Source organism: Oryza brachyantha, chromosome 4, assembly GCF_000231095.2.
Source record: "Oryza brachyantha chromosome 4, ObraRS2, whole genome shotgun sequence".
In the NCBI taxonomy this organism is placed as follows: domain Eukaryota; kingdom Viridiplantae; phylum Streptophyta; class Magnoliopsida; order Poales; family Poaceae; genus Oryza; species Oryza brachyantha.
Genome location: NC_023166.2, coordinates 14,931,729 through 14,958,260, shown reverse-complemented (window position 1 = coordinate 14,958,260; position 26,532 = coordinate 14,931,729). Strand labels below are relative to the sequence as shown.

The window sequence follows — 26,532 nt, the reverse complement described above, 5'->3', positions numbered from 1 at the left end:
CACGTACAAAGATCTCTCATTATCGTCTCTGTAGCTGCAAGTGGTTGTTTTGTATGGAGTCACCAAAACATCGACTTTTGGCGTATAAAATAAGGAGACAACCAGAAAATCTACTTTGTACGTGTGCTGACTCTAATTAGAGACGCTGATCAGATGAAATGTGAATGGGGAATTAATTAGCACGTAATTATGAATAGTCGGTTTAAAAGATTGTCCTTTGTATGAAAAGTTTTTTCTGCTGACGTGGCTTGAGATAGAGCCCATAACCATTGAACATGCCCTAAAACAATGATGGTGTAACTAAGAGTTGACAAATTCACAATTGTATTTTTTAGAAAAAAAACATTTTACTGCGAATTTTGTCCACCGTATTTGATCCTTCCTCTGGTAAAAAATATTTGTCATTTAGTATAAAATTTGGTTGAACTTCTAAAATTCGAACCATCGATAATTTTCTGAATGTTTAGTATACAAGAGAACTAATATAGATAGATTTTCTCAAAAAAATACTAATGTCTGTGTTCTCTTTTAGATGAAAGATGAAAATTATCTGATTTTTCGGCAGTTATCTAATAGTATATACAATGGAATTAAATACTATATAGTTGAAAGTATACTTTAAAAAGATGGAATAATAAACTTCTATAAAACTTGTTTTTTTAAAAAATACATCGTTTAACAATTCAGGACGAGCGCATGTAAAATCCAAGGAATAATCTAGAGATAAACCGTAGAAAAAACACAACAAATACCATAAACTTATTGCGTTTTATAAATTTATTTTAACATAAAATTATTTATCAAAATTTTAGAAATTTGATCAAATCAAGTCGTAAACGAATATTTTTTACTAGAGGGATATATTTTTAAAGGCCAATTGTCTCAATTAAGGGATACTCCTTCTGTTTCAGAAAAAAATAATATCTAGAAACAAATCTGAACATAGACAGAATAAGCATATGTTCATATCCGTTCGCATAATTAGTTTTTTCTCACGCAGAGGGATTACTTTTCTGCATACATACAGGTAGATAAAATAAAAAAAACAAATGTATAGATAAAAACGTGTGATTAAGTAGACGTCAAAGCCTACGAACCTACCCGGCATGTATCCCTTATACTTCTACCTCCTACAGGCCACAAACATATGCAACAATAGAGTCATCATCTTAGCCTAAGAAAAATGTGTTATTCAACCGTGATCCTTGAGCCTAGGGCGGATCCAGCATGAGCGTGTAAGAGGCTCCAACATTATCATGTCCTAATCTGGTATGCACCAAACAGGGCATGCCATAGGACAACAACACGAATCGTCTCCCATGGAACCACAATATCGATGCCCATCTTAGGATATAACACTGGTATGGATAACAGTATTTATGAATCATTGCAATACTTAAGTTCCATAAAACTTACACCTAAACTTATCCTAGATTGCAGTTTCAGACTCACATAAGAGCGCAACCAACAACACATAAGAAGTAACCTGTAACCACATATTCAACGAGCTAACACCAACAACACAAACAACGGCCGGGAACTAGGACAAAACCCTAGTCTTCATTTCACTTTAACTTCACCTTGATATTCATGATGAAATAACTATATAGAGAGCAAGAGCAAGCCAGAATAACTTAAGAAGTTAATGCAAGCCTAAAGGGAAGACTGGTTGTTTTGCAAATAACTTTAATTTTAAAGTTTTGGAACATTTAAGTGTGTGTTTTTAATAACCGGAGCGATACGAGCTCTTAGCTTGACCAGGGTAAAACGTGAGTCAAATTTATTTATTCTCAAAGTTTTGTACAACTCCTCGAGTTGGTCTCCAAATTGGCTCCATATACATAAATAACTACTTCGACTCCTCGAGTCCTGTTATCTTTGACAACCTCTCTTTTATGAACTTCCGTAGTCTTAGGAGTCCAAAATGCATATTTACAAATAGAAAATAATTGTTAATAAAATATTTATAATACAGGTATTCTTAGTGATCTAAAAGTCATGGCTGGGAAATAAGAGCTTTTTTTCATCCTTAGGAGGTACCAAGAGGTACCACTGTTTTCTATATAAAATTTGATACATAGAAAACAGTGGTACCTTATGGTACTTACTCAAGGATAATAAAATTGCTCGGGAAATAAACTTCAGTGAAAAAACCATAAAATCAACTATAAATTGAAGGTTGAAATTTTAAATTTTGACTTAAAAGTATAAGTAGTAGAAACAAAATATATGGGTGCAAATGTTGTCCTAGAAAGCAACTCGTCTCAACGCCTAGATTTTACAAACCACAACACATTTCACGTGTAGCAGGGTAAAACCAAAAGGCTAAGGGTAGCGAAATGGACATATTTTGAATGTCAAGTATTTATACTTTCAAAATAGCTAAAGGGTAAAACCAAACAAAATTTGAATGTCAAGTATTTATACTTTCAAAATTCTGTATTTTACTCTTTGAACGAAACTCAACCTATGAGTTTGATATCCCTAAATTGGTGTACTCTGTACATATAGGCCATCCTTCAGCGATTCGTCACCTGTCAATCTGTTATTGCTTCTCCCACGTCTCAACATGTTTCACCGCATCCGCCTGTCTTCTCCTCAGCGTTTCCAGTTCCTCGGAGCTGAAAGGCGTCGGCAGCTCGCAGGGCTCTCCACCGCCGGAACCGTTCACCACCGTGTCCACCATGAACTGCCTTTCTCGACCCCGCCTTCCGTGCATCATGGACTCCACGGTGACCTCGACGGCCGTGTCAGGCACCGTGGGCTTGTACTTCAGCAGTTTAGCATACTCTGTCAGAAGGTGAAGCATGTAATCATAGACACGGTCCATCGTCAGATCCTCTTGCATGAACCTGGTCGCATTCCCAGCCATTTCCTGTGCCTGCAGATTGACCAGCGAAACGTCTGGTTAAGTTCGTAGTTTCTGCTGGTGGCGTGACATTCAGGACGAAATGGGCAAAAGCTATACCTTGTCGGCGTGAGCGTTGCCCCAGTCCACGGCGAACTTGATCGACCGGCACATGGCGCGCCCACCGGGGATGGGCCAGTAGTGCTGCATCGGCATCAGCCCCCTCGAGAAGAAGTCGTGGTACCTCGGCCGCACCATGAGCGCCACCGAGTCGCAGGCCAGGATGTACTTCTCGCTCACTGACCAACCCCTGCCTTCGATGTAGATCTTGTACCTGCACAGACGCACAAGCAGCTCTGTAGTTTCAGAATTCAGATATCATCTGGCCAGAAGAGAAGAACATGTGATCTCGGTAATTTTATTACCTGTGCGTGCACTGTTTTGCCAGGTCCGATTCCCTGAACCCTTCTCGCACCTCGTTCCTCCAATCCTGAAACAAAAATGCAGTCTTTGCGTGTCATCCTCTGCAAAATTGTTGCCCCTCAGTGTCAACTGGCGTGCGTATGCCTGCACGATGTAACCGCGCGTACCTGCGCATATATCCGCGCGTTCCAGTTACGCTTGCCGGACGCGTTGCACCTGAGGAGATTCCGGCGATCGGCTCCCACCGTGGGATTCCCTTTCCAGTACGCGTACGGCGCCCTGCTCGTCCAGTTCACGGCGGCGTTCCCCTCGGCGATCTCACCTCGCAGCGCTTCCCATGGCTTTATGTTAAGCTCCGGCCTTCCAAAATCGCAGCAGAAGTACACACGAGTTCACGACCGGTTCATCACCTGATAGATACGAGTATACGGCGGATCGAGTGCGTAGATGCATGACGCATGCAATGTGTGTATTTACCAACCCCAGAACGACCAGTCAGGGAAGGCGATGTCCACCGTGCTCTCGCTGCCGCAGTACCCGAACATCGGCGGCGGAGGGGTGTGGCCGCCGGCGTTGACGACCGGCGTGTCCTGGCAATCGAAGACGAGGTCGATGTCGGGGACGCGGCCCGGGTGGCGGCGGAGCAGCTGCAGGATGCCCCACATCGTGAACACGTCCCGTGTCTGGAAGCACCGGCCGTAGCGCGCGACGTAGAGGCGGCCCGCGACCACCGTGACGCGGAACTTGGGTCCGTACCTGTGGGCGGCGCCGTCCGCCGCCTCGCGTGTGATCCCCGTGGCCCGCCATGGCCTCAGGTCCTCGTGGATCCACCGGAAGTAGACCGGACAGGAGGACGGCGGCGGCGGAGGCGGTGTCGCCGCCGCGGCGGGTTCGGGAGCCGGGGCAGGTTGTGTCTGTTGCCGTGGCGGCGGCGCGGACGGCGTTCGGTTCGTGTCCGGGTCGGCGAGGCGTGGCAGAGTCGGCCCCCGTTCCGGGCTCGCGGCACCATTCTGCGCTATGGCTCGAGTGGCAACCGAAGTGATCGAAGTGACCTGGAACTGGCACGAACCGGTGAATTTCGCCGTCGTCGCTATGTACCACTAACATGCGTCAAAATTTCCCCCTTTACACGATCAAAGGATGCAGCTGATGGAATGGCATGCACGCGAAAGATACGAGCAAGAAACGCACCGCTCAGATTACACTCAGCTACTTTTAGGAGTGAGACCTTACCCTGGCACCTGCAGACATCCAGCAAGCGGAGACCAAAGCTCCGGCGACCACCGCAGCGAAGAAGACGACCACGCCGCCGTTCATAGCCGGGCAGGAAGCTGCCAGGCTGCTCCGTGTGAGCCGACCGATCTTCGCCGCTGGCTCCATGTGAAGTCGTGCCCTGTGACTGAACCCGTCAATCACACGGCACTCCCTGTTCCATCCTCGGACGGATGAGCCGAGCCGACACCGGAAGCGATGAAGACGAGCTCGTCATGACATGACTCCTTTCCCAGCCCGTTTTTCCTGCTCCGGCTTTACTAATTCCAGACTTGTTTCCGCGTGTACGCTAGGGAATGGGAGGATCAAGAACGCGATGCGGATTGTGGGGGGTGGTGCATACAAGCATATTTTGCCGGTGACGTGGACTAGCTAACCATTTTGCTCCTTTCATCCCACTTGCTACAGTGATGCCAGATATGGTAGACGAGAGGTGGAGCAGTGGAGCTCCCACTAACATGATACAGTAATATCTGACTGTTTTCCTGGTGATTTGCATCAGAGCACGTCACCGTGACCTGTGATCGCCTTTTTCTTCCTTCAAGAACTACATAACCGGCGACCACGGTAACGGCCTATTTGCAAACTAAAACGAATTTGACAATAAAAATTTTACGTAGGTAATGCTAAAAATAAGTTACGATAAAAAAACTTCAAAACTAACTTTAAATTTGATGTTAAAAATTTAAAATTTGGCTTTTAAGCGTAGCAGTAGCGAAGAAACTTAAAAAAACACACATGGTTTCTGTACTTATGGTAGTCCAGTCAAGAATATTCGGTGCCATTGACCAATGTACAGTAAAAGTATTTTAGTATAGGCATTTTGTATCATTTTTGAAAAGTATCTAAAGGTACCAAGAATTTTAGTACAATTTTTTTTTGTATTTCAAGGTATCACACTTTTTACACTGAAAAGTGATACCTTGAGATATTTTTTTAAGTATGTTAAAAATGCTCTTAAGTATAACTTTGATGAACAGTGTATTCCTGAATTCATCCGTGTGGACTGGGCCTTACGTGGAGACAAAGTTAATGCTGTTTTGGGCTTCACAATAAGGCCTGACACAGGTTTTGCGGCCCAACTTCGTAATATTCATGTGGCAGTGATTAGGCCACCAAATTTTACCCAACCCTCACTTTGCGTGCAGGGGGAGAGAAATCACTAGGATTACCATAGACAAGGAGAAATCAAATCACGTAGAATGAATTGTACAGCCAAGCAAAATAAACAGCAATACATGATGCAGAAGTTCATTTTCACAGAGCTACATGATTAAAAAAATGCATCCCTGGAGATAGGAAGCTACGAAATGATCGGTAACCAACATTGCGGTGCGCCTTGAGCCGCCAAGATTGACATGGGAACCTTCTGGCAGCATGGGATAGTGCATGGGAACGGAGCTTTTGACTGATTAGTAATGGTGATCAGCAGAATAGCAGTAGGCTACTGGTTTTCTTCTTTCCGGCCACCCGTTCACTTATTTTTTAACTACTTCTCGAGTGATACTTGTTATAGAAAAAAAAATGCATATCATTCGGCCCAAATGACTTTGGACCCAGTCACCCATCTAACACGAATTCAAAGTTTCGAACTTGCCCGAAGAAAGAAATCGGTACCAGTTGGTGACGGTGTACAAAACTGGCTTCATATGTCTTCCCCTCTGGCTCATTCTACACGCTGAAATCCAAGCAGCCTTGTCTCTCTCGCTCGCTCTCCCGCTTTTCTCGCGCGCTATACCTCTGTCTGCCGCACTCTCTATTGTCTTCAATTTTCGAATTTCTGTCGCTCGTTTTACAGTTGGTCAGTTGGTGATGGCGCCGCAGGTACGATATCCAAGCTAATTTCAAACATATGCGGATCTTTCTCTCATTCGATCAGTCTCGCGGTTTTTGCCTGGTTGGGTTCAAATTACTGAGTTCCTCACATGGTAGCAGAAGGTGATATTGAAGGTTTCTTCTATGTGTGATGCAAAGGTGAAGCAGAAAGCAATGGAAACTGTTGCAGATATCTATGGTGAGCAGTGAGCCACTTACTGCCTTGATGCTTTTCTTCAGATTCTGTCGATATGTTTGGCCTGCATGCGTCGCTTATTACTCCCTCCCAACTTTTCTTTTATGACGTTGGCTAGTTTATTTTTAGCTAGCCAACGTCAAAGATTTGCACAGGGAGGGAGGACTATATTTTGCTAGTAAACCACGGTTCTTCAGGTCCTCTGTTCTGATATTGAACTGGTCTGCGAAATTTACATCAAGCTTGTGCCCATGTTTGACTTGGTTTTGTAACCCGAAACAGGTATCGACTCCATAGCTGCCGATCATAAAGATCAGAAGATGACTGTAATAGGAGAAGTTGACACCGTCAAGATCGCCAAGAAGTTGAAGAAGTTCGGGAAGGTAGATGTCATCTCGGTTGGGCCCGCCAAAGAAGAGAAGAAGGATGATAAGAAAGGGGACAAAAAGTGATCAGACTTCGGTAGTTTCAGGCTTTTACTTCATGTGCTCTTCCGGCCGGCAGTGCGTACACTTGAGCTATAATGGGTGTTTAATTTGATTCTATATACTGTACTAATCTGAAGATATATTAGTGCTATTTGTTGTAGGAACAGAAAATTTACAGAGTTCTATTTTTTTTCCTATTAGGCAAAACATTCTCATAACTTTTCTAGGAGAAAAGGCCCAACAGAATTTAGAATACAAAATTAATCGGAACAACAGGAATGTTGAACAAGTTTGATCGTGCAATGCAGCTCAAGGTTTAAAAGTTCAACCGAGGCGGCAAGCCCCATGCAACGAGCTCTCATGAGGTCATGAGAGCTATTCGACATATATACAGAAACCACCCTTTGCTTAATTGTCAGATCGAGCATTGTCGTTGTGACCAAGTGATTATTCTCCTTTGGAAGGGTCCATGACGTGCCCGAGGAACAGGACTAGCGCCCGTTCGTGGCATGCGAGATGAAACCGTTCACCTCTGCTGCTGCTGCGTCACCCTGATATGATCTATATAACATTGTTAGTTTTTAGTTTTATGTCAGGTTAATATTTTTCCGTACATTGTTAGCTTTGAGCAGTAAGAGCAAACTAGTACTAAGGTTGTGTTCTTTTCATTAGATTATTTCTCGATTTTTATACACACATTCCGTGACTGCTAAATGATATATTTTTTTCAAAGCAAACTGAAAACCTAAGCGCTTGAAGGGGGAGAGGACGAGGGGCATAGATTCTGATAGTCTATTGTAAAAGAGGTTTGTTTCAGTCCAATAAAAAGTAAATCGTTTCGGATCGTTGGATCTAACAATACGTATCCTACTTAGTTAAATCCAATGATGAAAAATAATTTGATACCTCGAGATAATTTTTGTTGGATCGAAACAAATCTCTTTATAAAAGGAGGTGAGATGGTGCCGTGTTTATAGACGAAAGGAGACGGTAGGATTGTAACAAATATAGGAAGACCATAGAACGTCATACGTTTCAGAATAAAATAGACCTAATAAATAATATTAGGCCTGATACATATGTATATTGATATTTAGTATCAGCCTTTCATGCTCCAACGTGATGCATTTTTGTAGCATTATTGTTCTAACAAAGGCCCATATAACATGGGCTGAAAAAGACGTGTATATGTACAGTTTGTTGGGCCAGATTCACGTGAGGCCGGCCCAAAAGTGGTAGTTGTCAGGGTATGGGCCACATCGTACGGTTGGTCGATTTTGCGTAGCGATGGCCTACCTGCCGTCGCAATCCAAGAACCGGCATAATCTCATCACGGTCCTCTGCGTCCGCATCAGCATCGTGCCCCGCGAGGAGGCCACGAAGCGACGCCACACACGGCGACGACGGGAAACGCAAAGGATGTCACGCGGGCGCGTGCGTGCAGCTAGCTACCCCTCTCCGTCATGGGCCACACACCACTTGCACCGTATTCACATCGCCGGATTCGCATCCGGTGCCCGGTGTTCCTGCACGTAACAGCTCGCGAAAACGATAACCGTGCCAAATAACTACCGGAAAAATGCTATTATCACTTTGGTTTTACCTTTTTTTTTCGCTTTCTGTAAATAATGAAGAGGAGACAAGCAGCTAGGCAACGGGCAAAGCAGCTCGCGAGGATTCCGTTTGGTGGAGCACGCATGCTAACCTTCCGGTCAAACCCCATCGACCCACCTCTCCATCTCTCCAGATTAGTCGATGAACAGGGACGCCATCCCGGCCTTATCAGCACTTGGCTCCGCTCCGCACCGCACCAACCAAACCAACAACGAAGGGGAAACATGAGCGAGCATTAAACTCTGGTTCGTGCTGCGGCGCTCTCTCTCTGCCCGCTTCCCATATACTACTCGAGGCCGTGGTACGCGATCGCGCGTACGCCACGCCGCGCGCTTCTCGCTCTCCACTCGTCGTAGCTCGAGCTTCTTCTTGCAGCAGATAGAGCGAGCCCAGCTGCGTCATCGTCACCGTCGCTGCGTCTGGGCGAGAGAGGAGGAGGGAGGAAGGAGAGAGAGAGAGAGAGAGAGAGAGAGAGAGAGAGAGAGGAGGTAGGGCGAGATGGCTACCGAGCTGGGCGTCAAGGCGGCGCCGTTCACGTACGTGGCGCACGCGCTGGCCGTCGTGGCGGCGGTCATGGTGCTCGTCTGGTGCATCAGCTTCCGGGGCGGCTTGGCGTTCGAGGCGGACAACAAGAACCTCATCTTCAACGTAAGGCGTTGCTCAGTTTTCTCCTTTACTATATTTTTTTCCCCGGCCTGTTTGCTACTAGTTGTTAGTACCGAGTAGGCCAGTGATCTTGCGAATTGATTCGCTTGCGCCCGCTTTTGTTGTGCTTTGTGCTTTGTTTGTTGCAAGTCGCATCAGCTTGGATGCTTTTGTGAGGAAAGGCAGTTATTGGACATTTCTGTATGTATGTTTCACACCTAACAACTCTAACATAGTGGTTAGCGGTAGTATTGGTCTTACTGTCCCACAAATCAGGGGAATTTGAAAATCTTCAGCTTGAAGATTCGATCTTTTAGTCTTTTGCGTTTGTCTAGTCGATTTCAGCTTGCACGATGATCTTGATCTGGTGCATTAGTTATTACTACGTATACTCCTATCACTCTTTTCCAACATAGCAACATGACCTCTGCCGTTAAGGTCAGTAATTCTGGTGCATACGCTCAGTTGAGTACATGCTAATCCAATACACAATTTTGCGCAAGAAATAGCAAGTTAGACGAAGATACGGTCTGCAAACTTTATCAAGGATATTGGATTTTTTTTATCAGAGAGAATACCTTTCATTATGCCAAATCTCCATTCATCTATCGGAAAGAAAAAAAAATACTGCAGATTAGCATAGATTTCTTGTACATAAAGACCACGTCAAAATTAGTAATTCAGTGAGTCAACGTGTACTATAAAAAACCTGAATATTAACGAAGGACCTAATATTAGCAAAGTGAGATTTCAAAATCAGGCTAGCTAGCCTACCTTGTGGAGCTAGCTAGAAAACCCTAGTTGTGTTTCTCGGTCAATGTGTACTATAACATTCGCGATACAATAACATATTTTAACTTATTTTTCTGCCGTGGTGTATACTGCAGGTTCACCCTGTTCTTATGCTGATTGGGTACATTATCCTCGGTAGTGAAGGTAATCTTACAGAATCGATCAAAGCTTTTGTCTTTCGTATACGTTGAAGGATATAAAATCGGTTACCTCATCAGTACGCCCCTTGCAGCCATAATGATCTACAAGATATTCCCAAAGCTGAACCACGACACAACCAAGCTGATCCACCTGATCCTCCACGCCATCGCGATTGTTCTTGGCGCTGTCGGAATCTACTGCGCGTTCAAGTTCCACAACGAGAGTGGGATCGCCAACCTCTACAGCCTGCATTCCTGGCTTGGGATCGGGACGATCTCGCTGTACGGCATTCAGGTGACAACATATTAATGGCGCTGAAATTAAACATATACTCCGTCTCTAAATGTTTGACGTCGTTGATTTTTTTATACGCGTTTGACTATTCGTTTTATTTAAAAAATTATTAAATATGTAAAACTATATATGTGCATAAAAATATATTTAACAATACACGAAATGATATAAAAATAATTAATAATTAAGTAAAATTTTTAAATAAGACGAACGATCAAACATATATAAAAAAGTCAATGGTGTCAGACGTTTAGTGATGGAGGGAGTATATTGGGATCGGTAACCATTTTCTCCTTGGTATATGAGTTTCTGCTGCGTGTCCGTCGCAGTGGATATTTGGATTCGCGGCGTTCTTCTTCCCCGGCGCGGCGCCGCACGTCAGGCGCGGGGCGCTGCCATGGCACGTGCTGTTCGGGCTGCTCGTCTACGTCCTGACTCTGGCGACGGCGGAGCTCGGGCTCCTGGAGAAGCTGACCTTCCTCCAGAGCTCCGGCCTCGACAAGTACGGCGCGGAGGCGTTCCTGGTGAACTTCACGGGGTTGGTCGTCGTGTTGTTCGGCGCCGCTGTCGTTGTGGCCGCCGTCGCCCCGGTTCACGTCGAAGAAGAACCCGAGGGCTATGCTCCGATTCCGGTAAATTAGTTCCGTTTGCTGGCCATATAGAAATGATCGTTACTACCACGAAAATCTCAGGTGTAACAGAAGAATTTACATGTCGATTTGTGTGCATCGGATGGACGATTCTGTTTGATAATCGAACACTGTTCAGGAAATTAATTACATTTACTAGAGTGAATGTACATAGCTACCGAGTCCAATAATGATTCAACTATATATCTTGCAAAAGGGATTTCTTTACAAGTTTGATTAATAGTATATCCAAATACCAGCAGTAAAATTGCTACATTATTTATATTCAGTATAATAACATATTCATAGAATAGTTAACAGATATAAATACATGTTAAAATATTAATACCTTGACACACCACATTCTTTTATACAAAACTCGTGCTACACATGATTGCATATTTGCACTCCTCCTTTTCCTCCTCTATTCTCTCCTCCAACTCACCATGAAACTGATGTGGCAACTCTTACCGTCTACATACATGTTGTCCTATCGCACATGCACTAAGATTCATTCAAGATAGTTATGTCCTGTTCGAAATTTGGTTATTTTAGATATATTTGAATCCAGGAATACATCAAAATAATCATGGTCAGAGCGAGATTAAGTGATCCTAAAGCGGTGCTAAACATGATCATACTAACAAGCAAAATAGTATTAAGAAACACGTCTAACACTAGAGATAGGCAAACATATAGTGGATCGTTGTCATTCGTTCCAGTGTTGTTGCTGCTACCGCTCCCTCGACTGCTGTTCTTTTTCCTCCGTTGTTGCCTCAAGTGGTTGATCTATTGATACAGGAGAAATAGAGAGTTGTTGCAAAGGAATTAGTGCTGGGGGTGGAAGGGTAGATGTGGTACGATGGGAATAAATTTGAATATGATGCTATTGAATCATTGATCGAAATTCTTGACTAACCGATCACCATTTCCGTAAAGTGTTACCGCTCCTGATTATAGCCATATGTAGAATTATATTTTTCTAAATTTTTCAACATCGTATTCTAATTGCTACTAAATAGTTAAATTGGTAAGCATGGTTAATTCCAAACTGAATGAGTGTTGTTTTTGTAGACATCCTACCATTTTCAACCTTTTTTAATACATAGATGGAACATGAGGTAGTGAAGAATGCTTATATTCTTAGACAAAATTCAAATGTTTAAATTATTGGATAGAGTTAAAGAGTATATAGTGGGTCTAGCTAACAATAGTAGGGGTAGAAACCAACATCGGACCTACTAGAACCACCCCTGAGATCTAGTGTTTTTCCCGTATAGCAAGACTTGCCACTACCACCTCCACCACCCATCCATCATATTGCTCGAGGCACACTCCTACCATGATGAAACTGCGACTAACAATGGTAAGCCTCACCACCCAGCGTCTTCCTTCTCCCTAGCATCCCCTCCTTGTTGATTCCTTATCTTTGTGAAGTTGGTTATCTCCTTCTACAACTTGAGATACCCCCGTGCTAAGCCTCTCCTATCTCTAGCATCTCATGTCAATGAATCCAAGAGACTCCTCTAATTGCCTCCTAATGTCAACAACATAGCTCACCAAGCACCTGCTTCTTACCCATGGCTCTAACGGTACCACCACCACCTATTAGTTGCCATCATGTTCTTCCTCTAAACATTGGAATCCATCCCTCTTTCACTCCCGAATCCCTCGTACTCCTCTGTCCTCTCTTGTCCCTCAAGTCCACCCTAAAACCGGTCCGCTAGACCTGCCACTACTACATTGTTGCTTGAGTTGAGGAGTTCCCTAAAGAAAAAACAATTTCATTATAGGCCCAAAAGGCAAGTATTTGATTGGTGCTACAAAAATTTTCAGTTGAGTCTTGTATAGAAAATATTCAAAAGGTCGTATTTTTCCTCTCTTTTTTTTCCATTTTGGCAAGACTAACTGAATAAGGGAGAAACTTATCCCTGCCCTGGATGAGGTTCTAGATTTCAAGAAGCTCGTCCCAAACTCCCAATGGCCTAAAACGCCGTATTTTATTCTGGGCTGGACCCTAGCTCAGTTCTTTGTTGATTTGTTGGGCTCAGCCCAATACGAATGCGTGAGCAGCAAAGAGTCAGGCAGAAATAGCTTTTCTCTTTCCCTTCCAAAAGGAAAAAAAATGAGGGTTTTGCTCTTTCATTGTTCTTAGTTTACTCTCTCAGATAGCTGTTATAATTTCCTTGTCTAGAAAGACTAGAACAACGATCGTCGTCCCGTACTTGGGTTTGACAGGAATTATGTGGATTCTGAGATAAACACAACTTCGCCGTCGCAGCATGGTGAGTGGTGACCATGCAACTCCCAGGCTCAGGTACATTGTACTAGAAATCAAATCAAAAGCGAACAAGCGAATAAGCATATCGGCGGGAGAAAGAAAAAGACCATTGCTTATTTAGTGGCGATTATCTGTAAGCGCAATTGCACGAAGGTGCGTTCTTATTTAGCAGCTATATAGCCTGTAAAGCATCAGATAATTAAAATGGTAAGGAGGCACTGTAAAATCTACAACTGTTTCAGCTTGTTCAGTCTCTGACAAAATGAAATTTGGCAATGAAAGCAAATGTTTGCGAGCTCAGAAATTCAAACGGCACAAAACACCCCTTGTGAAGTTGGGATCACCCAACATCATTCATACTGTTGGATTATGACTCTAATACTAGTCTTAGCTCAATACTAATCCCACTGTAATTTGTACCTCTGAATATGTGTCATCCTTTATATGTAACATATTATTGATTTTGTCTCTCGTGGTTTTTTCCTCGACACTTTGAAGGGTATTCACCGTTAAATTTATGTATCTTTTTTGCCCTATTTTCTTAACACACACTAATCCTTGGGAATTGATTTTTTTTATTTAAGCGCTCACAGTAAGTGTGCTCGTTGCAAAGGCCATACCGACAGGGACATGAAACATTTCATATAGGGACGCGACTTATACTTCGCTAATTGTAAAGCACATAGCACTTGTCCAATTGTTGTGATAAACCCGAATGCACAATCAATAATTTTCTGTAACTCGAATGCACAATCGTGGTGGTGCGATTATTTGTTTGGTTTTCTTAATTATTTAAAGCAACAGAGAGAAGAAAGGAAGCTTTGGGGCCTGCAAATGAGACATGAAAACACTTGCTACCTAGTGACAAAGACAAATGCTAGCCATTTCAGTACTGATGCTAGTCCAGATGGTACTTCTATAGGCTCACAAAGTAAAGCTGGTTGGATCACCAAACTAAGCAGACTAGCCTCTAAGTACCTAATCAATTATTTCAGAACCATGTGTTCGCTCAAAACAAATTAGAATCATGTTTCCATCCAAATTTAGTTGCTTGCAGAGCTATCTAATTTTCCTAGCGTGCTCTAACGACTAGAATGTAATCTCCATTAGATGAGGTTAAATCCGCTCCACAGTTCTTGAACAATGCCACCTTCTGAGAATCATGTCATTGTCTGTCTCCTATTTTACGTATGTTAGCTGTACCCAGTAGAGATGAACCAACAAATAAAGCATCCTACTATAATGCAATTGTGCTAGCTTTTGGATTAGCACTCATGAAAGAATTGCCATGGGCCATGGGCTATCTTTTCCTCTTCTGCTTTAGACTACTGGGAGAACCTAATATCCTTCTTTTATTTGTGTGAACTGGTGCTTGTTGTGATCTGTGGAGTGGGGCTCCACCACTGGGTGATGCAAGTTCAGGTACTTGCCGAAGAAAAATCATGCACGACTGCAATGTAAATCTCCTGTAAGATCACAAGCAATAACTTCACACTTTTCCGGCACCTTTCGTTTACTCAACTCCAACATCAACAGATGAAACTGTGAAAATTTTACCCACAAGGAGAACTTCTGTGATTACGACTGGACATGTAAACCGTGAACATGATCCTGATACTTTTTGACTGCAAAAATCCTACCTAATCTCGTGAAGGCAAAATAAAGCAGAGAAAGGACTCTGCACCTAATTACGTTAACTGACTAACCAGTCTCAGAAACGTTTTTCAGCCGCATACTTAGCTCGTGTCACACGGCGAAGCGAACCTGAATGCCCTGGCGGACTGACAGTAATGTTAACCTGAAAACACTGTCGGTCTGTCGCCTCGTCTTTTCATTTTTTTTATTACGCTTATAACTCTAAAATTTGAATTTTTAACTTTAAATTTAGAGTTTTTTCATCATGGTCTATTTTACAACCTTAGCTTTTACATCCTAAGAATACACATAAAAGTTCTATTAATAAACTATTTTTTGTTTGCAAATATGTTGTTACCCCTGTATTCTATCATACCTTTACTTTGGCTGAGCAGTCATTTTGATGCACTGTTGCATTCTTGTCTGTCAAGATTGTTGGTGGAGATATAGTGCAAGCTAAACGAGGGAAACACCACTCCATTTTCAATTTAGAAAACCTGAAGCAACATGCCTGCTTTAGCTTACATATCTCAGTATTCATGACACGTATATTCCATCATGCAACGATAAGTTTCTGTTCATTATGCGTCCCCGTTGGCAGAATCTCCAGCAAAGCACAAAATTAAGAGAGCTGGAACCAGGTATAATGCAAATCCAGATGATAATGCCCAGAACGCATTAGTATCCAGATCATAACTGCATTTCTAAACCCTTGCCTGAACATAAAGAATGCAGACATCTTTATCAAGGAAAAGGAAGGCACAAATGCAGCTTAGCCCCCATATTGCAAGTGTACACATATCTTCCAAAGATCGGCGAGTCACAAAAACGATGGCACAATTGATAAACAAGAGGAGAAAAATCTCCAGAAGGTACCAGAGCAGAGCAGGTTGGTCCATGTGGTACGAAGCTGAAAACAACCCTCCCTTGACTCCAAAACGGCTTTTAAAGGCCAAAAAAAAAAAACCAAATATAGGTGAGAGATTGACACGGATTTGGATTGGATGCATGAACTAGAGCCTAAATCCAAATGTCAGGCTTGTGGCTGCAACTCTTACAACGCATCGCCATGAGACTTTGGCTGAAGGGATAAAAGGAAATAAAATCATCATATGCGAACATGTGCGATTTGTGCAGTGAATTTGCAAGGGAAATAGATGGAATGGAACTGGTGGCTTGCCGACATGCGTCGCTTTCGAGCTCGATTTATCGCAAGGCCACGATGCATCCAACACATCGCGGGACCCGCGGTGATGTGGGAAGAAGATTTTTAGAACCAGCCTTGAACAAGTTGCTTGGCTTTTCTGTTCAAGGGTTCAGTAGTAGAGTGTAAGTAGGATTTACATCATCTTTTTTTTTGCGGAAAATTTACATCATCGTTCTTTTCATCTGTCTCGGTTCTCAGTTTTATGTTAATTTGGCAGACTAATTCGCGAGATTTGGTTGTTGTTACCTTAAACAAGATTGCAGGAGAGGTATGGTATGATTTATTTTTTGACGTGAGGTAATGGTGATGGGTATACCTGACTGGTTCTAGACGTGCGTACCGATGACATAACAAGGAGATACTGATTATTTAAGCAAGATTCACCCATATGTCACGCATTGCCCTGTTTGGCTATGGATGTTGCCAATAATTGACAGGCATAGCTGTGGCTGGACTCACCAGCAAAGCATCTTCTGTTCTTGTCCATTTGTCCGCTAAATGATTGTCCAAAGACAGCTTGGACAGTTGCACAAGGCTCTAGTTTTATAATTGTAAGAATTAGTTCCCGACCTATTTTAATGGACCGTTCAGTTGCTGGCTACATTTTGATCCAATTCTGTGCTAAATGTTTGGCAAGCCAACTTGTGATAAAAATCTGTCTAGAAAACGAGCAAATAGCAGATGGTGTGTAATATGAAAATGATCAAGTGGAAACGAACCAAACAGAAACAGTAGCCTCAAACCGTCAAACTTATACTACTACCGTTTAACTCTTCCAAATGTTCCAACGGAAACTACTGCTAGTTGTAGTGCTACAATTCAGTCTTTCTTTTAACTCAGTTTTGGGATAGTAGCAAATGAATTTCTATGAGAGAGCAGCAGCAGGGTACACCGTACACCGCTGACGAAAAACACGCAGAGGGCTTTGATACAAGGTGAGGGTTGCGTAAGCCGATTAGCCGCACGGAAAACGATAAACGTAATTAGTATATAATTAATTAATTATTATTTATTAAAAATATAATAAATAGATTTATTCAATCTTCTAAAATAATTTTTATATAAAAATTTATACGAAATATACCATTTACTAGTTTAAAAAATATGCTAACAGAAACTGATGATAGTTTAGCCAGATAGAATGAAAAGAATGCCGCCTCTTCTGTATCAGTCTGTATTCTATCCAATGCTGTACTTTGCCTGCGTCTCAGGATACGAGGATCCCCAACAGTCCAGCTGAACGAAAAGCTACCGCCCGGGGATTTGCACGCGGACCGAACGCGGATTGGCCTGATCCAGCAGTTTAGCCAGTTACCGCCCAAAATCCGTGCCTTCTCCCGTGCAAAAAGCACTTGCCGGGTACGTTTGGTCGGCCCCCTTGCATCCGGCCAGACGCCCGCGCGCGCCCTCCGGGAGGTCCCGTCCCGGTGGTAGCATTCGTTGGATTGGATGGAATGGACGGATAAGTTGCCGTGTGGACGGCGGAAGGACGAGCGTGCGACCTGGTGGTCGGTGCGCGCGCTGCATCGGTGTTACCACCCCCCCTATGCTTAGTTTCCAAAAAAATTTTCTAAAAACATCACATCGAATCTTTAGATACCTAAATAAAACATTAAATATAGATGAACCAAAAAACTAATTGCACAGTTACGGAAGAAATCTTGAGACAAATCTTTTAAGCCTAATTAGTCCATGATTAGCCATAAGTGCTACAGTAACCAATATGTGCTAATGACAGATTAATTAGGCTCAAAAAATTTGTCTCACGGTTTATAGGCTAGCCGTGAAATTCGTTTTTTCATTCGTGTCCGAAAACCCCTTACAACATTCGGTTAAACGCTCGATGTGACCCCTTTAGTAAAAATTTTTGTCAACTAAATAACCCCTTAGGATAAAACGGAAGGAAAGAGCACGGACAAATCAGCGGCCTCACCGACGTCGCCGTCCGCAGTTGATGCCGCCCGGGGAGCACGTGTGCTGCTGCCCGACCTATCCGGTTTGTAATGGGTTGTTTAGTTTGCAAATTTTTTTAAAAAACATCGCATCAAGTTTTTAACATATATTTAAAGTATTAAACATACTTTAATTATAAAACAAATTTCAGATTCCGCTTGAAAACTACGAGACAAATCTTTTGAGTTTAATTAATTCGTCATTAACACATATTGGTTACTGTAGCACTTATGACTAATCATGTACTAATTAGTCTTAAAAAATTCGTCTCGCGATTTCTTAGTTTTTTAATTTATTTATATTTAATGTTTTATGTGATGTTTTTAAAAAACTCTTTAAAAAGTAGACAAGGCCTAAATAATGGGAACGTTTGCGCCGCTCTGCCGGCCAGCGCTGCGCGTACGTAATACTACGCCCGCCCAGGTGGTGTTTAGATTGAGAAAATTTTTGGGAGAAGTGTCACGTTAAATATTTGATCGGATGTCGGAAGGGGTTTTCGGACACGAATGAAAAAACGAATTTCACGGCTAGCCTAGAAACCGCGAGACGAATCTTTTGAGCCTAATTAATACGTCATTAGCACATAATGGTTACTGTAGCAATTATGGCTAATCATGGACTAATTAGGCTCAAAAGATTCGTCTCAAGATTTCTTCTGTAACTGCGCAATTAGTTTTTGGTTTATCTATGTTTAATGTTTTATTTAGGTGTCCAAAGATTCGATGTGAGCCACATACAAACAGAAAAATCTACTTTTTGTTTGTATGTGGCTTAGGCTCGCCTAAGGCCTTAGGCCTTGTGTAGTTTCTTTTTTTTTTTCAAAAACATCACGTCGAATCTTTGAACACCTAAATAAAGCATTAAATATAGATGAACCAAAAAACTAATTGCACAGTTACGGAAGAAATTTTGAGACAAATCTTTTGAGCCTAATTAGTCCATGATTAGCCATAAGTGTTACAGTAACCAACATGTGCTAATGACGGATTAATTAGGCTCAAAAGATTCGCCTCGCGGTTTCTAGGCTAGCCGTGAAATTCGTTTTTTCATTCGTGTCCGAAAACCCCTTTCGACATCCAGTCAAACATTTGACGTGACCCTTCTTTCAAAAATTTTCTCAATCTAAGCACCACCTTAGCCTTTGTTTAGTTACAAATTTTTTTCCAAAAACATCACATCGAATTTTTGGACACCTAAATAAAACATTAAATATAGATAAATCAAAAAACTAATTGCACAGTTATGAATGAAATCTTGAGACGAATCTTTTAAGTCTAATTAGTCTATAATTAGCCATAAGCGCTACAGTAACCAATATGTGCTAATGATGAATTAATTAGACTCAAAAGATTCACCTCGCTGTTTTTAGGCTAACCGTAAAATTCGTTTTTTTCGTTCGATGGGATGTTTTTACTTAAAAATTTAGCGAGGCTGTAAATGATGGGAACGCTGCGATTGCGATGCTCTGGTGGCGTGGCCGTGAGCGGTAGGCGCGCAGGCGACGCGGCCACAGGGCTCGCCGGTCCACGGGATCCGAGCCCCCGATTTCCAGTGCCCGCGGGGAGCGGGGGCCACCACACAGCGCGGATCCGCTGGCCGGGATCCAGTGCGGCCGCGCATCGGGCCCGCGTGTGCAGCCGAGTCGCCGTCACGTCACGTATAGGCATACTGTAGCTCCCTTGCCGGATCTTTTTTTTATACTAGTTTCGCTTGCAGCCGCACGATCTGGATATGGATGTTACTACTTGTTTGTTTACCTGCCCTTCAAAGCTCCGCGGACGGTTTGATAACACGGGGGCATCTATCAACAAAATTTTAAAAACATATTATTTTTGAATTTGAAATATAACTGTTTCCCGTATCAATCAATCTACACATAATATCCATCATGATCAACGGTATATATATTCCTCCACTTGACATGGCAGTTTCTTCGTGTACAGCACGATTGTTACCTGGCGCTTTAGATTTTTCCGGTGCTTTGTCCTAAGCAAGTAACACCTTGTCAAAATTTATGCCACTCAAGGTTAGATTATCTATTTCAAATGTTGTCATACAAAATATTGGTTAATATGATATGCAGTATTTTTTCATTATGATAATAATCTGAAAAATTATTGCAATATTATGATATATTTTTTATGACACAAAAATAAATTTATTGGATTTGTATTCAAAAGCACTTAATTATGATTATGCTTTTGTAGTTTCATACCACATAAATTGTACACGTGGGTAAATTTTTGACATATCGCAATTATATTGGCGAGATTAAGACTTTCTAGGTTTAGTCTAACATTTTGATTAAATTTGTACAACTGATGGTTATCAGACCAATTTTAATTCAAGTTATTTTATATCTTTGATTTCTCTGGATTGATTGATATGTGTTCTTCTAGGTTAGGTTACTACTTTATTGGTTTAGTGCAACATTTTGATTGAAACTTGTGTTATTGCCTATCAATCTTTATAGCTTGATCTAAATTATATTTACTTCTTGAATCATACTGAGATAAAATTAAAACTAAGAAAAATAAAATAACTTCCAAATTGGATTTGTAATACAAATCCCAAAAATCATTCAAATTTGAATATATATATATATATATATATATATATATATATATATATATATATATATATATATATATATATATATATATATATATATATATATATATATATATATATAAAAGCGTTGCATATAAATCTAACTCTGCTTAAGTTCTTAAGTTGCACAAAACTGTGCTAGGAATCCCCTAGTTCCAGTAGTGGCAGAAATGGTTGAAATCTTTATCTGGTTTTTCTCAAAAGGTGTTAAAGACAATTTAGCCAAATAGAATTGGTGGGGAATAAATTTTGTTTTTGTAACTTAGAAGAAAGAAATCAATATTTCTTCTTTGATTGTGTGGTTTCATGTTATGCATGACGGTGTATACGTACTGTTTTCAGCTTACCTCTTCCAAAGCTCCAACAAACACCACTAACATGTTTGACGTCAAATACATATGAGTTATAGCATGTGCATCCTTCTTTTCAAGAGGGTATATGTGGCTTAATTTGGTTGCTTCACTTGCTTGGTTTTACCGCGATGATTTTGTTGTTAAAAAAACTCATAATCTATTATAGGTTTTATTGATATGCACAGTTAACTCTATTTCTAGTTTAGATGCAATGTTAGGAGGATGATCGAGTTACCATGTTTATTAAAGATATACCATCGGAGTCGATCATCAAGGACTTCTTAACCATTTTAAATGTCGGTTAATAACAGGATTTTATGATTATATGATTTTGTTAGTGCATGGTACTTTACTAAAGAATTAATTCCTAGCTAAAAACTACTCCATCCGTTCCAAAATAAGTTCATTTCTCATTTATCTCACACATACCAATAAAAAACAAAAAGACTATAGCATATTCTACTTTGTTATATCTCAATACTATTATTCTCTACTTTATCTATTTCCAATGCATTTAATTTCTTATTTTTATAAACTCTAACACAATAATTACTTAGAAATGGATTTATTTTGGGAAGCTAGAGCAAGTAAAAAATGATCTTATTTTTGATTGGAGGTGGCACTATTCTATTCAATGTTATAGTTATTTCGTCGTATGTTTTGCTTATGAAGTGATTTGTCTGTTAGGGGCTATTGCTTTTTTGGAGTTAATCTAAATAATGAATGTTCAGACTTATTTTTAGAAGTTTTCAAGAGAGGCGTAGATCGCAAATGGGTGCATCCAATGTATAATCATCGTTTTTTCCTTAAAAAACGCGGAGCATAGGGTTCAACCGGGTTATAAAACCGCCCCCATCGATCGAAGGTCGACTGCTCGAGCCCCATTCCCTAATTCGGCAGAATACGAGGCCCTTCTGGCTTTCTGTCAGAAACACGCTGGCAGTCCAGCGGCAGCAGCACAGAGCAGAGCGAGCCCACCACCACTACCCACCCACCACCACCACCTCCAGCTTTTGTCCTGACACCAGCTAACAGTTAAACCGGTTGCTGTTATTAGTACGCGCCACCACGCACACGCACAGCGGCTGCACATTTGCACAAAATCCTATCAGCAGGTCCAGCAGAGCCGGCCGCGACCGCGAGAGAGGGAACGCACGACGCGAGCAGTCCATCCGTCGTTCGCCATGGCTGAGGAGGAGGCCAAGAAGGTGGAGGTGGAGGTCACCGAGGCGCCGCCCACCGCCGCCGCCGCGGAGCCGGAGCCCGCGGCCAAGGACGTCGCCGAGGAGAAGGCCGTCATCCCCGCCCCCGCCGAGGAGGAGAAGCCTCCCGTCGACGACTCCAAGGCGCTGGCCATCGTCGAGAGTGAGTGCCTCGCTCGCTCGCTCGCTCTTGCTTGGCTACTAGCTAGCGCTGTTGTTAATTTTTCCCGTTTGATTTGCTCTCTCGTCTGCTGCTTGTGATGATGGAAAGGTGGTGAGCATGTGCTGCTAGGATCTAGGAGCAACTTCTTCTCTAGCTGCACTTTTTTTTTTGTTAATAGTCGGACAGTGATACTACGAGGTACTTATGATCCTTTCCGGGCGCTTTCCATGGCCTTCCTGGTCAGTTCTTGACATGATTATTTCCTCTTCGTTTTGTGAAAACCTCTATCACAGTTCGACAGTTCTCGTCGGAGAAACATGCCTCTTTGTTCGTAGGAATTCTGTTTGCTGGTTTTGCACATATCAATTGCTTTGGAGTTTCCCTGTAGCTATCAGAGTTTCTGTGGGCACCTTTATGCCTCTGGAATTCTCTTCAAAAAATTTATTTTCAAGTTGCAACCTGCTGAGCTCTGCCTTGCATCCCAATACCTAAAAAAAAAGATTTTTTTTGATAGGATATATTGCTATTTGGGTATGGTAAGACTAAAATCGATGCTACGCATGTATAGCTTCACTGGGGTTTCCCTTTTGCAATCGATTAGCGCTGGAAGTTCAAAAGGATAGTATTTGGAACTTTCCAGAATTCTTCACTTACCCCCCTCCTTTTGCCTCTAGACTATAGCTCTCTTTTTCCTCTTTCTGTTTATCCATCCCAGTTTCCCCTCTTTTGTTAAGGAGAATCTCGAATTCCTTTTAAAGCCTGAAAAAGTGTCCAAAGGTTTGTGCTCGAAGAAAATGTTAAATATGTGATCCGAATTGTAACTGGAATTATATCCGGATTAGTTTTCTAGTAGGTTTCTCCTAGTTGTTTCCTACTAGGAGTCGGATTAGTTTCCTAATAGGATTCTTTCGCCTAATCCTACTAGGACTCTTAGATTTTCCCCATATATACTCTTGTAGTTTGCACGGGAAGATTAGAGTTCTCATTGTTTCCCCTGCATTGTAATCATATCCTCATAGTGATTATTGCCGGTTGGCGCCCGTGGTTTTTCCCGCAAGAGTTTTCCACGTTAAATTCGTGTCTCGTTTGTGCCTTTGTTTCTAACAGAAAAAGAATTAAACAGAAACAAAGCCACATAAATAACAGCCTTTGAGGAAAGTTCTTTCATATTTCTTCAACCATGTCGGCATATCATCATTTGGTTGGAACATGAAACAAATAAAATTATCTTTAACTTAACACATTTAAAAATCTTGAATTGCGAATAGTACATGTTCGAGCTGGATTGATCGTGCAGAAATCATGATGCTGTCATATTATTCTTTTGAAAGAAATAGTTCCATCATATTAAATTGACGTATACGGGCCAGTTCAGGACAGCCAGGGATGTACGATGCTCAATTGCTCATGCTGTAAACGTTTAGTACTATCAGTTCCTTGCATAGTTGGGCAATGATATGAAGTGCTTAACTTTCCTATTGTCTGAAGGCATACTGATGATAATTCAACATAGCATACTAGTTAGGATAAATTCCTGGTGGATAGACACAAAGAAAGTAACCAAAAGAAGCATTTTTTTTCTGCAGTGAGTAGCCAAATAGTAGTGTAAGCTAGCCAGCTACTACCTCCGTTTCATAATAACCTCATTTTTCGTTTTTCCGTCGTCTTATTTGAATTTTGTTTGTGATTAATATTTTTATTATTACTAGATGATAAAATATGAATAGTACTTTATACGTGATTAATTTTTTTAAATTTTTATATAAATTTTTCAAATAAAACGAATAGTTAAACGTTGGACATGAAAAAATAAAAAATAAAGTTATTATGGGACGGAGGTAGTAAGCAGCTTCCTCTGTCATCTTGTTTGACATGTAACAAGAGCTAATTACTCTGAAAAAACAACAATACTTATGGGGCTCTCTCTCTCTCTTATCTCTAGAAAAATACCTGCAGTCTGCAGATTATTTAGCTAATACTACTACAACTCTACAATGTTCCAACTCCTAACCCCGTGTCTCGCACATATCGTTAATGATTAGGCAACCAATACCAATCTGACAATCGAAATGTTTACTAGAAAATAAATTAAAGGTAATTCAAGCTATAAAAACAATTTCCTTGCAATTTTTTGTTGTAAAAAAATAGGTCCTACTTATGTAGTATAGTTACATGGAAAGGATGAGATACTCGAAGTAAGCACTTCTGGCCCTTGCTCTTAGAGCAGGTACAATAGCAGGCTATAAGCCAGCTATAAGCATATTTTAAGGAGATAAGACAAGAGAGAGAAGAGCAGCGGGCTACTAATTTGTAGTCAGCTACAGCACGAACTCCAAGACACATATGTGTATGATAGGTGGGACCGATATTAATTCTGTAGTATATGACTATTGTATGAATTGACTATTAAGTTGGCTATAGATGATTTAGAACCAACAGTTGGCTATTCTATTGAACTTGCTCTTAGCAGGTAGCCAACCTAAGAACCATTTGCACAAAGGACCTCATGAAAGAAATATATCGCATTTGGTAATATCTCATAATGGAAGCACTGCAATATAGAGAAAGTTGCTAATGAAGTTACTGCAATGTATGCACTAGATGAAAGTACTGCTATGTACAGACAGTTGCTGTTTTGCTAATACTTATGCCAAATAATACTGTTGCTCATTAAAAAATTGCCCATTTTCTGTTTGCAGAGGTTGCAGATGAACCTCCTGCCGAGAAACCAGCAAAAGGGGGATCTAATGACAGAGGTGATTATTAATAATTTGAATTATCTTCCTTTAGTCTGGGTATAAATATGCCAATAGTAACCAAAAAATTGCCATCCAGATATCGCTCTTGCAAAGGTGGAAAGTGAGAAGAGGAACTCATTGATCAAAGCATGGGAGGAAAATGAGAAGACAAAAGCTGAGAACAAGTACGTAACTGACTTCTATAGACCAGCATGCTTTTTTTTTTCATGTGAATATGTGATCAACATCATGAACGAACTGACATCGATGTCACAGGGCTTCAAAGAAGCTATCTGCTATTCTTTCATGGGAGAACACGAAGAAAGCTAACATAGAAGCTGAACTGAAGAAGATTGAGGTATACCACTGTTTCTATTATTCTTGTTTTCCTTTGAAGGATGCACTTCTAGACTGGGTATGTACACTTCTGAAAGTTTACCGGTACTTCTCATCAATGATAAATACACTACAGATCCTTGACCAGCTGGTAACAATTATAGGGAACCTGTATCTTAACCGTAGGACTACATATGTCACATTTTTATGGCATCCTTTGAACTAAAGCCTATGCATTTGCACACTTTCAGGAGCAACTGGAAAAGAAGAAGGCTGAATATGCAGAGAAGATGAAGAACAAAGTCGCGATCGTCCACAAGGAAGCTGAGGAGAAGAGAGCAATGGTCGAGGCAAAGCGTGGTGAGGAAGTTCTGAAGGCCGAGGAGATGGCAGCCAAGTACCGTGCCACTGGCCATGCTCCCAAGAAACTCATCGGGTGCTTTGGGGCCTAAAGAAATTTTCGGTTCACAACGAGCAAACGTGAAGTGTTCATCAGTGGTTGCTTTGCTTCTCTCACCCTCCCAAGTGCGTAGTGTGTTTGTTGGTGCAAGAAAGGTCGTGCCTGGTGTGTAAAGTCTGGTGTTGCTGTATATACATATTGCTCCCAAGACAGATACGTTGGTGCTGTACATGTTTGATGCTTGACAGGCAACATTCTTATGTGTAGTTAAGGAGTCACATTGTTATTGTTATTGACAGTAAGCTGTTTGTTCTTTTCCTTGTCTCTGAATTTTATCTTCTTTTCACTGGCCTTCACTGGACTCACTAGTAACTGACTTTATGTCTTTATCTCTGTGCATGTTATGTTATTTTCATCTGAATTTCATAAGAACCTGAAGAATTCCCATAACTGAATATTGGTTCTGGACGGGTTAAGTTTGACCCGAATTGTACCAATTAAATAAAAACGTTAAGAGAAAATCTAACAAATATCATTGACAAACATTCAATTCTAAG

At 41.5% G+C, this 26,532-nt stretch overlaps 4 protein-coding genes across 5 annotated transcripts; 3 read left to right on the top strand and 1 right to left on the bottom strand.

Annotated features, from left to right (window-relative positions):
* Positions 1–2,068: 2,068 nt before the first annotated feature.
* On the bottom strand, positions 2,069–4,827 carry LOC102700231 (O-glucosyltransferase rumi-like). 2 transcript variants are annotated; one of them, XM_015836777.2, is made up of 6 exons: positions 4,505–4,827; positions 3,749–4,329; positions 3,439–3,631; positions 3,274–3,338; positions 2,969–3,182; positions 2,069–2,881 (listed from the first exon to the last, which is right to left on the bottom strand). In XM_015836777.2, the coding sequence occupies exons 1-6, from the start codon at positions 4,649–4,651 to the stop codon at positions 2,546–2,548; spliced, it is 1,536 nt and encodes a 511-aa protein (XP_015692263.1). In that variant the 5' UTR covers positions 4,652–4,827; the 3' UTR covers positions 2,069–2,545. The 2 variants fall into 2 exon arrangements, with proteins under 2 accessions (XP_015692263.1, XP_006652571.1); XM_006652508.3 differs by having other exon boundaries at positions 2,070–2,881; positions 3,749–4,323.
* Positions 4,828–6,240: 1,413 nt separating this feature from the next.
* On the top strand, positions 6,241–7,153 carry LOC102699952 (heavy metal-associated isoprenylated plant protein 39-like). The gene is made up of 3 exons (XM_006652507.3): positions 6,241–6,367; positions 6,479–6,557; positions 6,837–7,153. The coding sequence occupies exons 1-3, from the start codon at positions 6,356–6,358 to the stop codon at positions 7,004–7,006; spliced, it is 261 nt and encodes an 86-aa protein (XP_006652570.1). The 5' UTR covers positions 6,241–6,355; the 3' UTR covers positions 7,007–7,153.
* A 1,608-nt stretch (positions 7,154–8,761) lies between these two features.
* LOC102699678 (probable ascorbate-specific transmembrane electron transporter 2) lies at positions 8,762–11,313 on the top strand. Its single transcript, XM_006652506.3, has 4 exons — positions 8,762–9,244; positions 10,129–10,177; positions 10,266–10,468; positions 10,798–11,313. Exons 1-4 carry the CDS (start codon positions 9,095–9,097, stop codon positions 11,107–11,109), a joined length of 714 nt encoding a protein of 237 aa, XP_006652569.1. The 5' UTR covers positions 8,762–9,094; the 3' UTR covers positions 11,110–11,313.
* A 10,872-nt stretch (positions 11,314–22,185) lies between these two features.
* On the top strand, positions 22,186–26,319 carry LOC102699396 (remorin-like). The gene is made up of 5 exons (XM_006652505.3): positions 22,186–22,501; positions 25,201–25,257; positions 25,337–25,424; positions 25,516–25,597; positions 25,827–26,319. The coding sequence occupies exons 1-5, from the start codon at positions 22,321–22,323 to the stop codon at positions 26,025–26,027; spliced, it is 609 nt and encodes a 202-aa protein (XP_006652568.1). The 5' UTR covers positions 22,186–22,320; the 3' UTR covers positions 26,028–26,319.
* Positions 26,320–26,532: the final 213 nt, after the last annotated feature.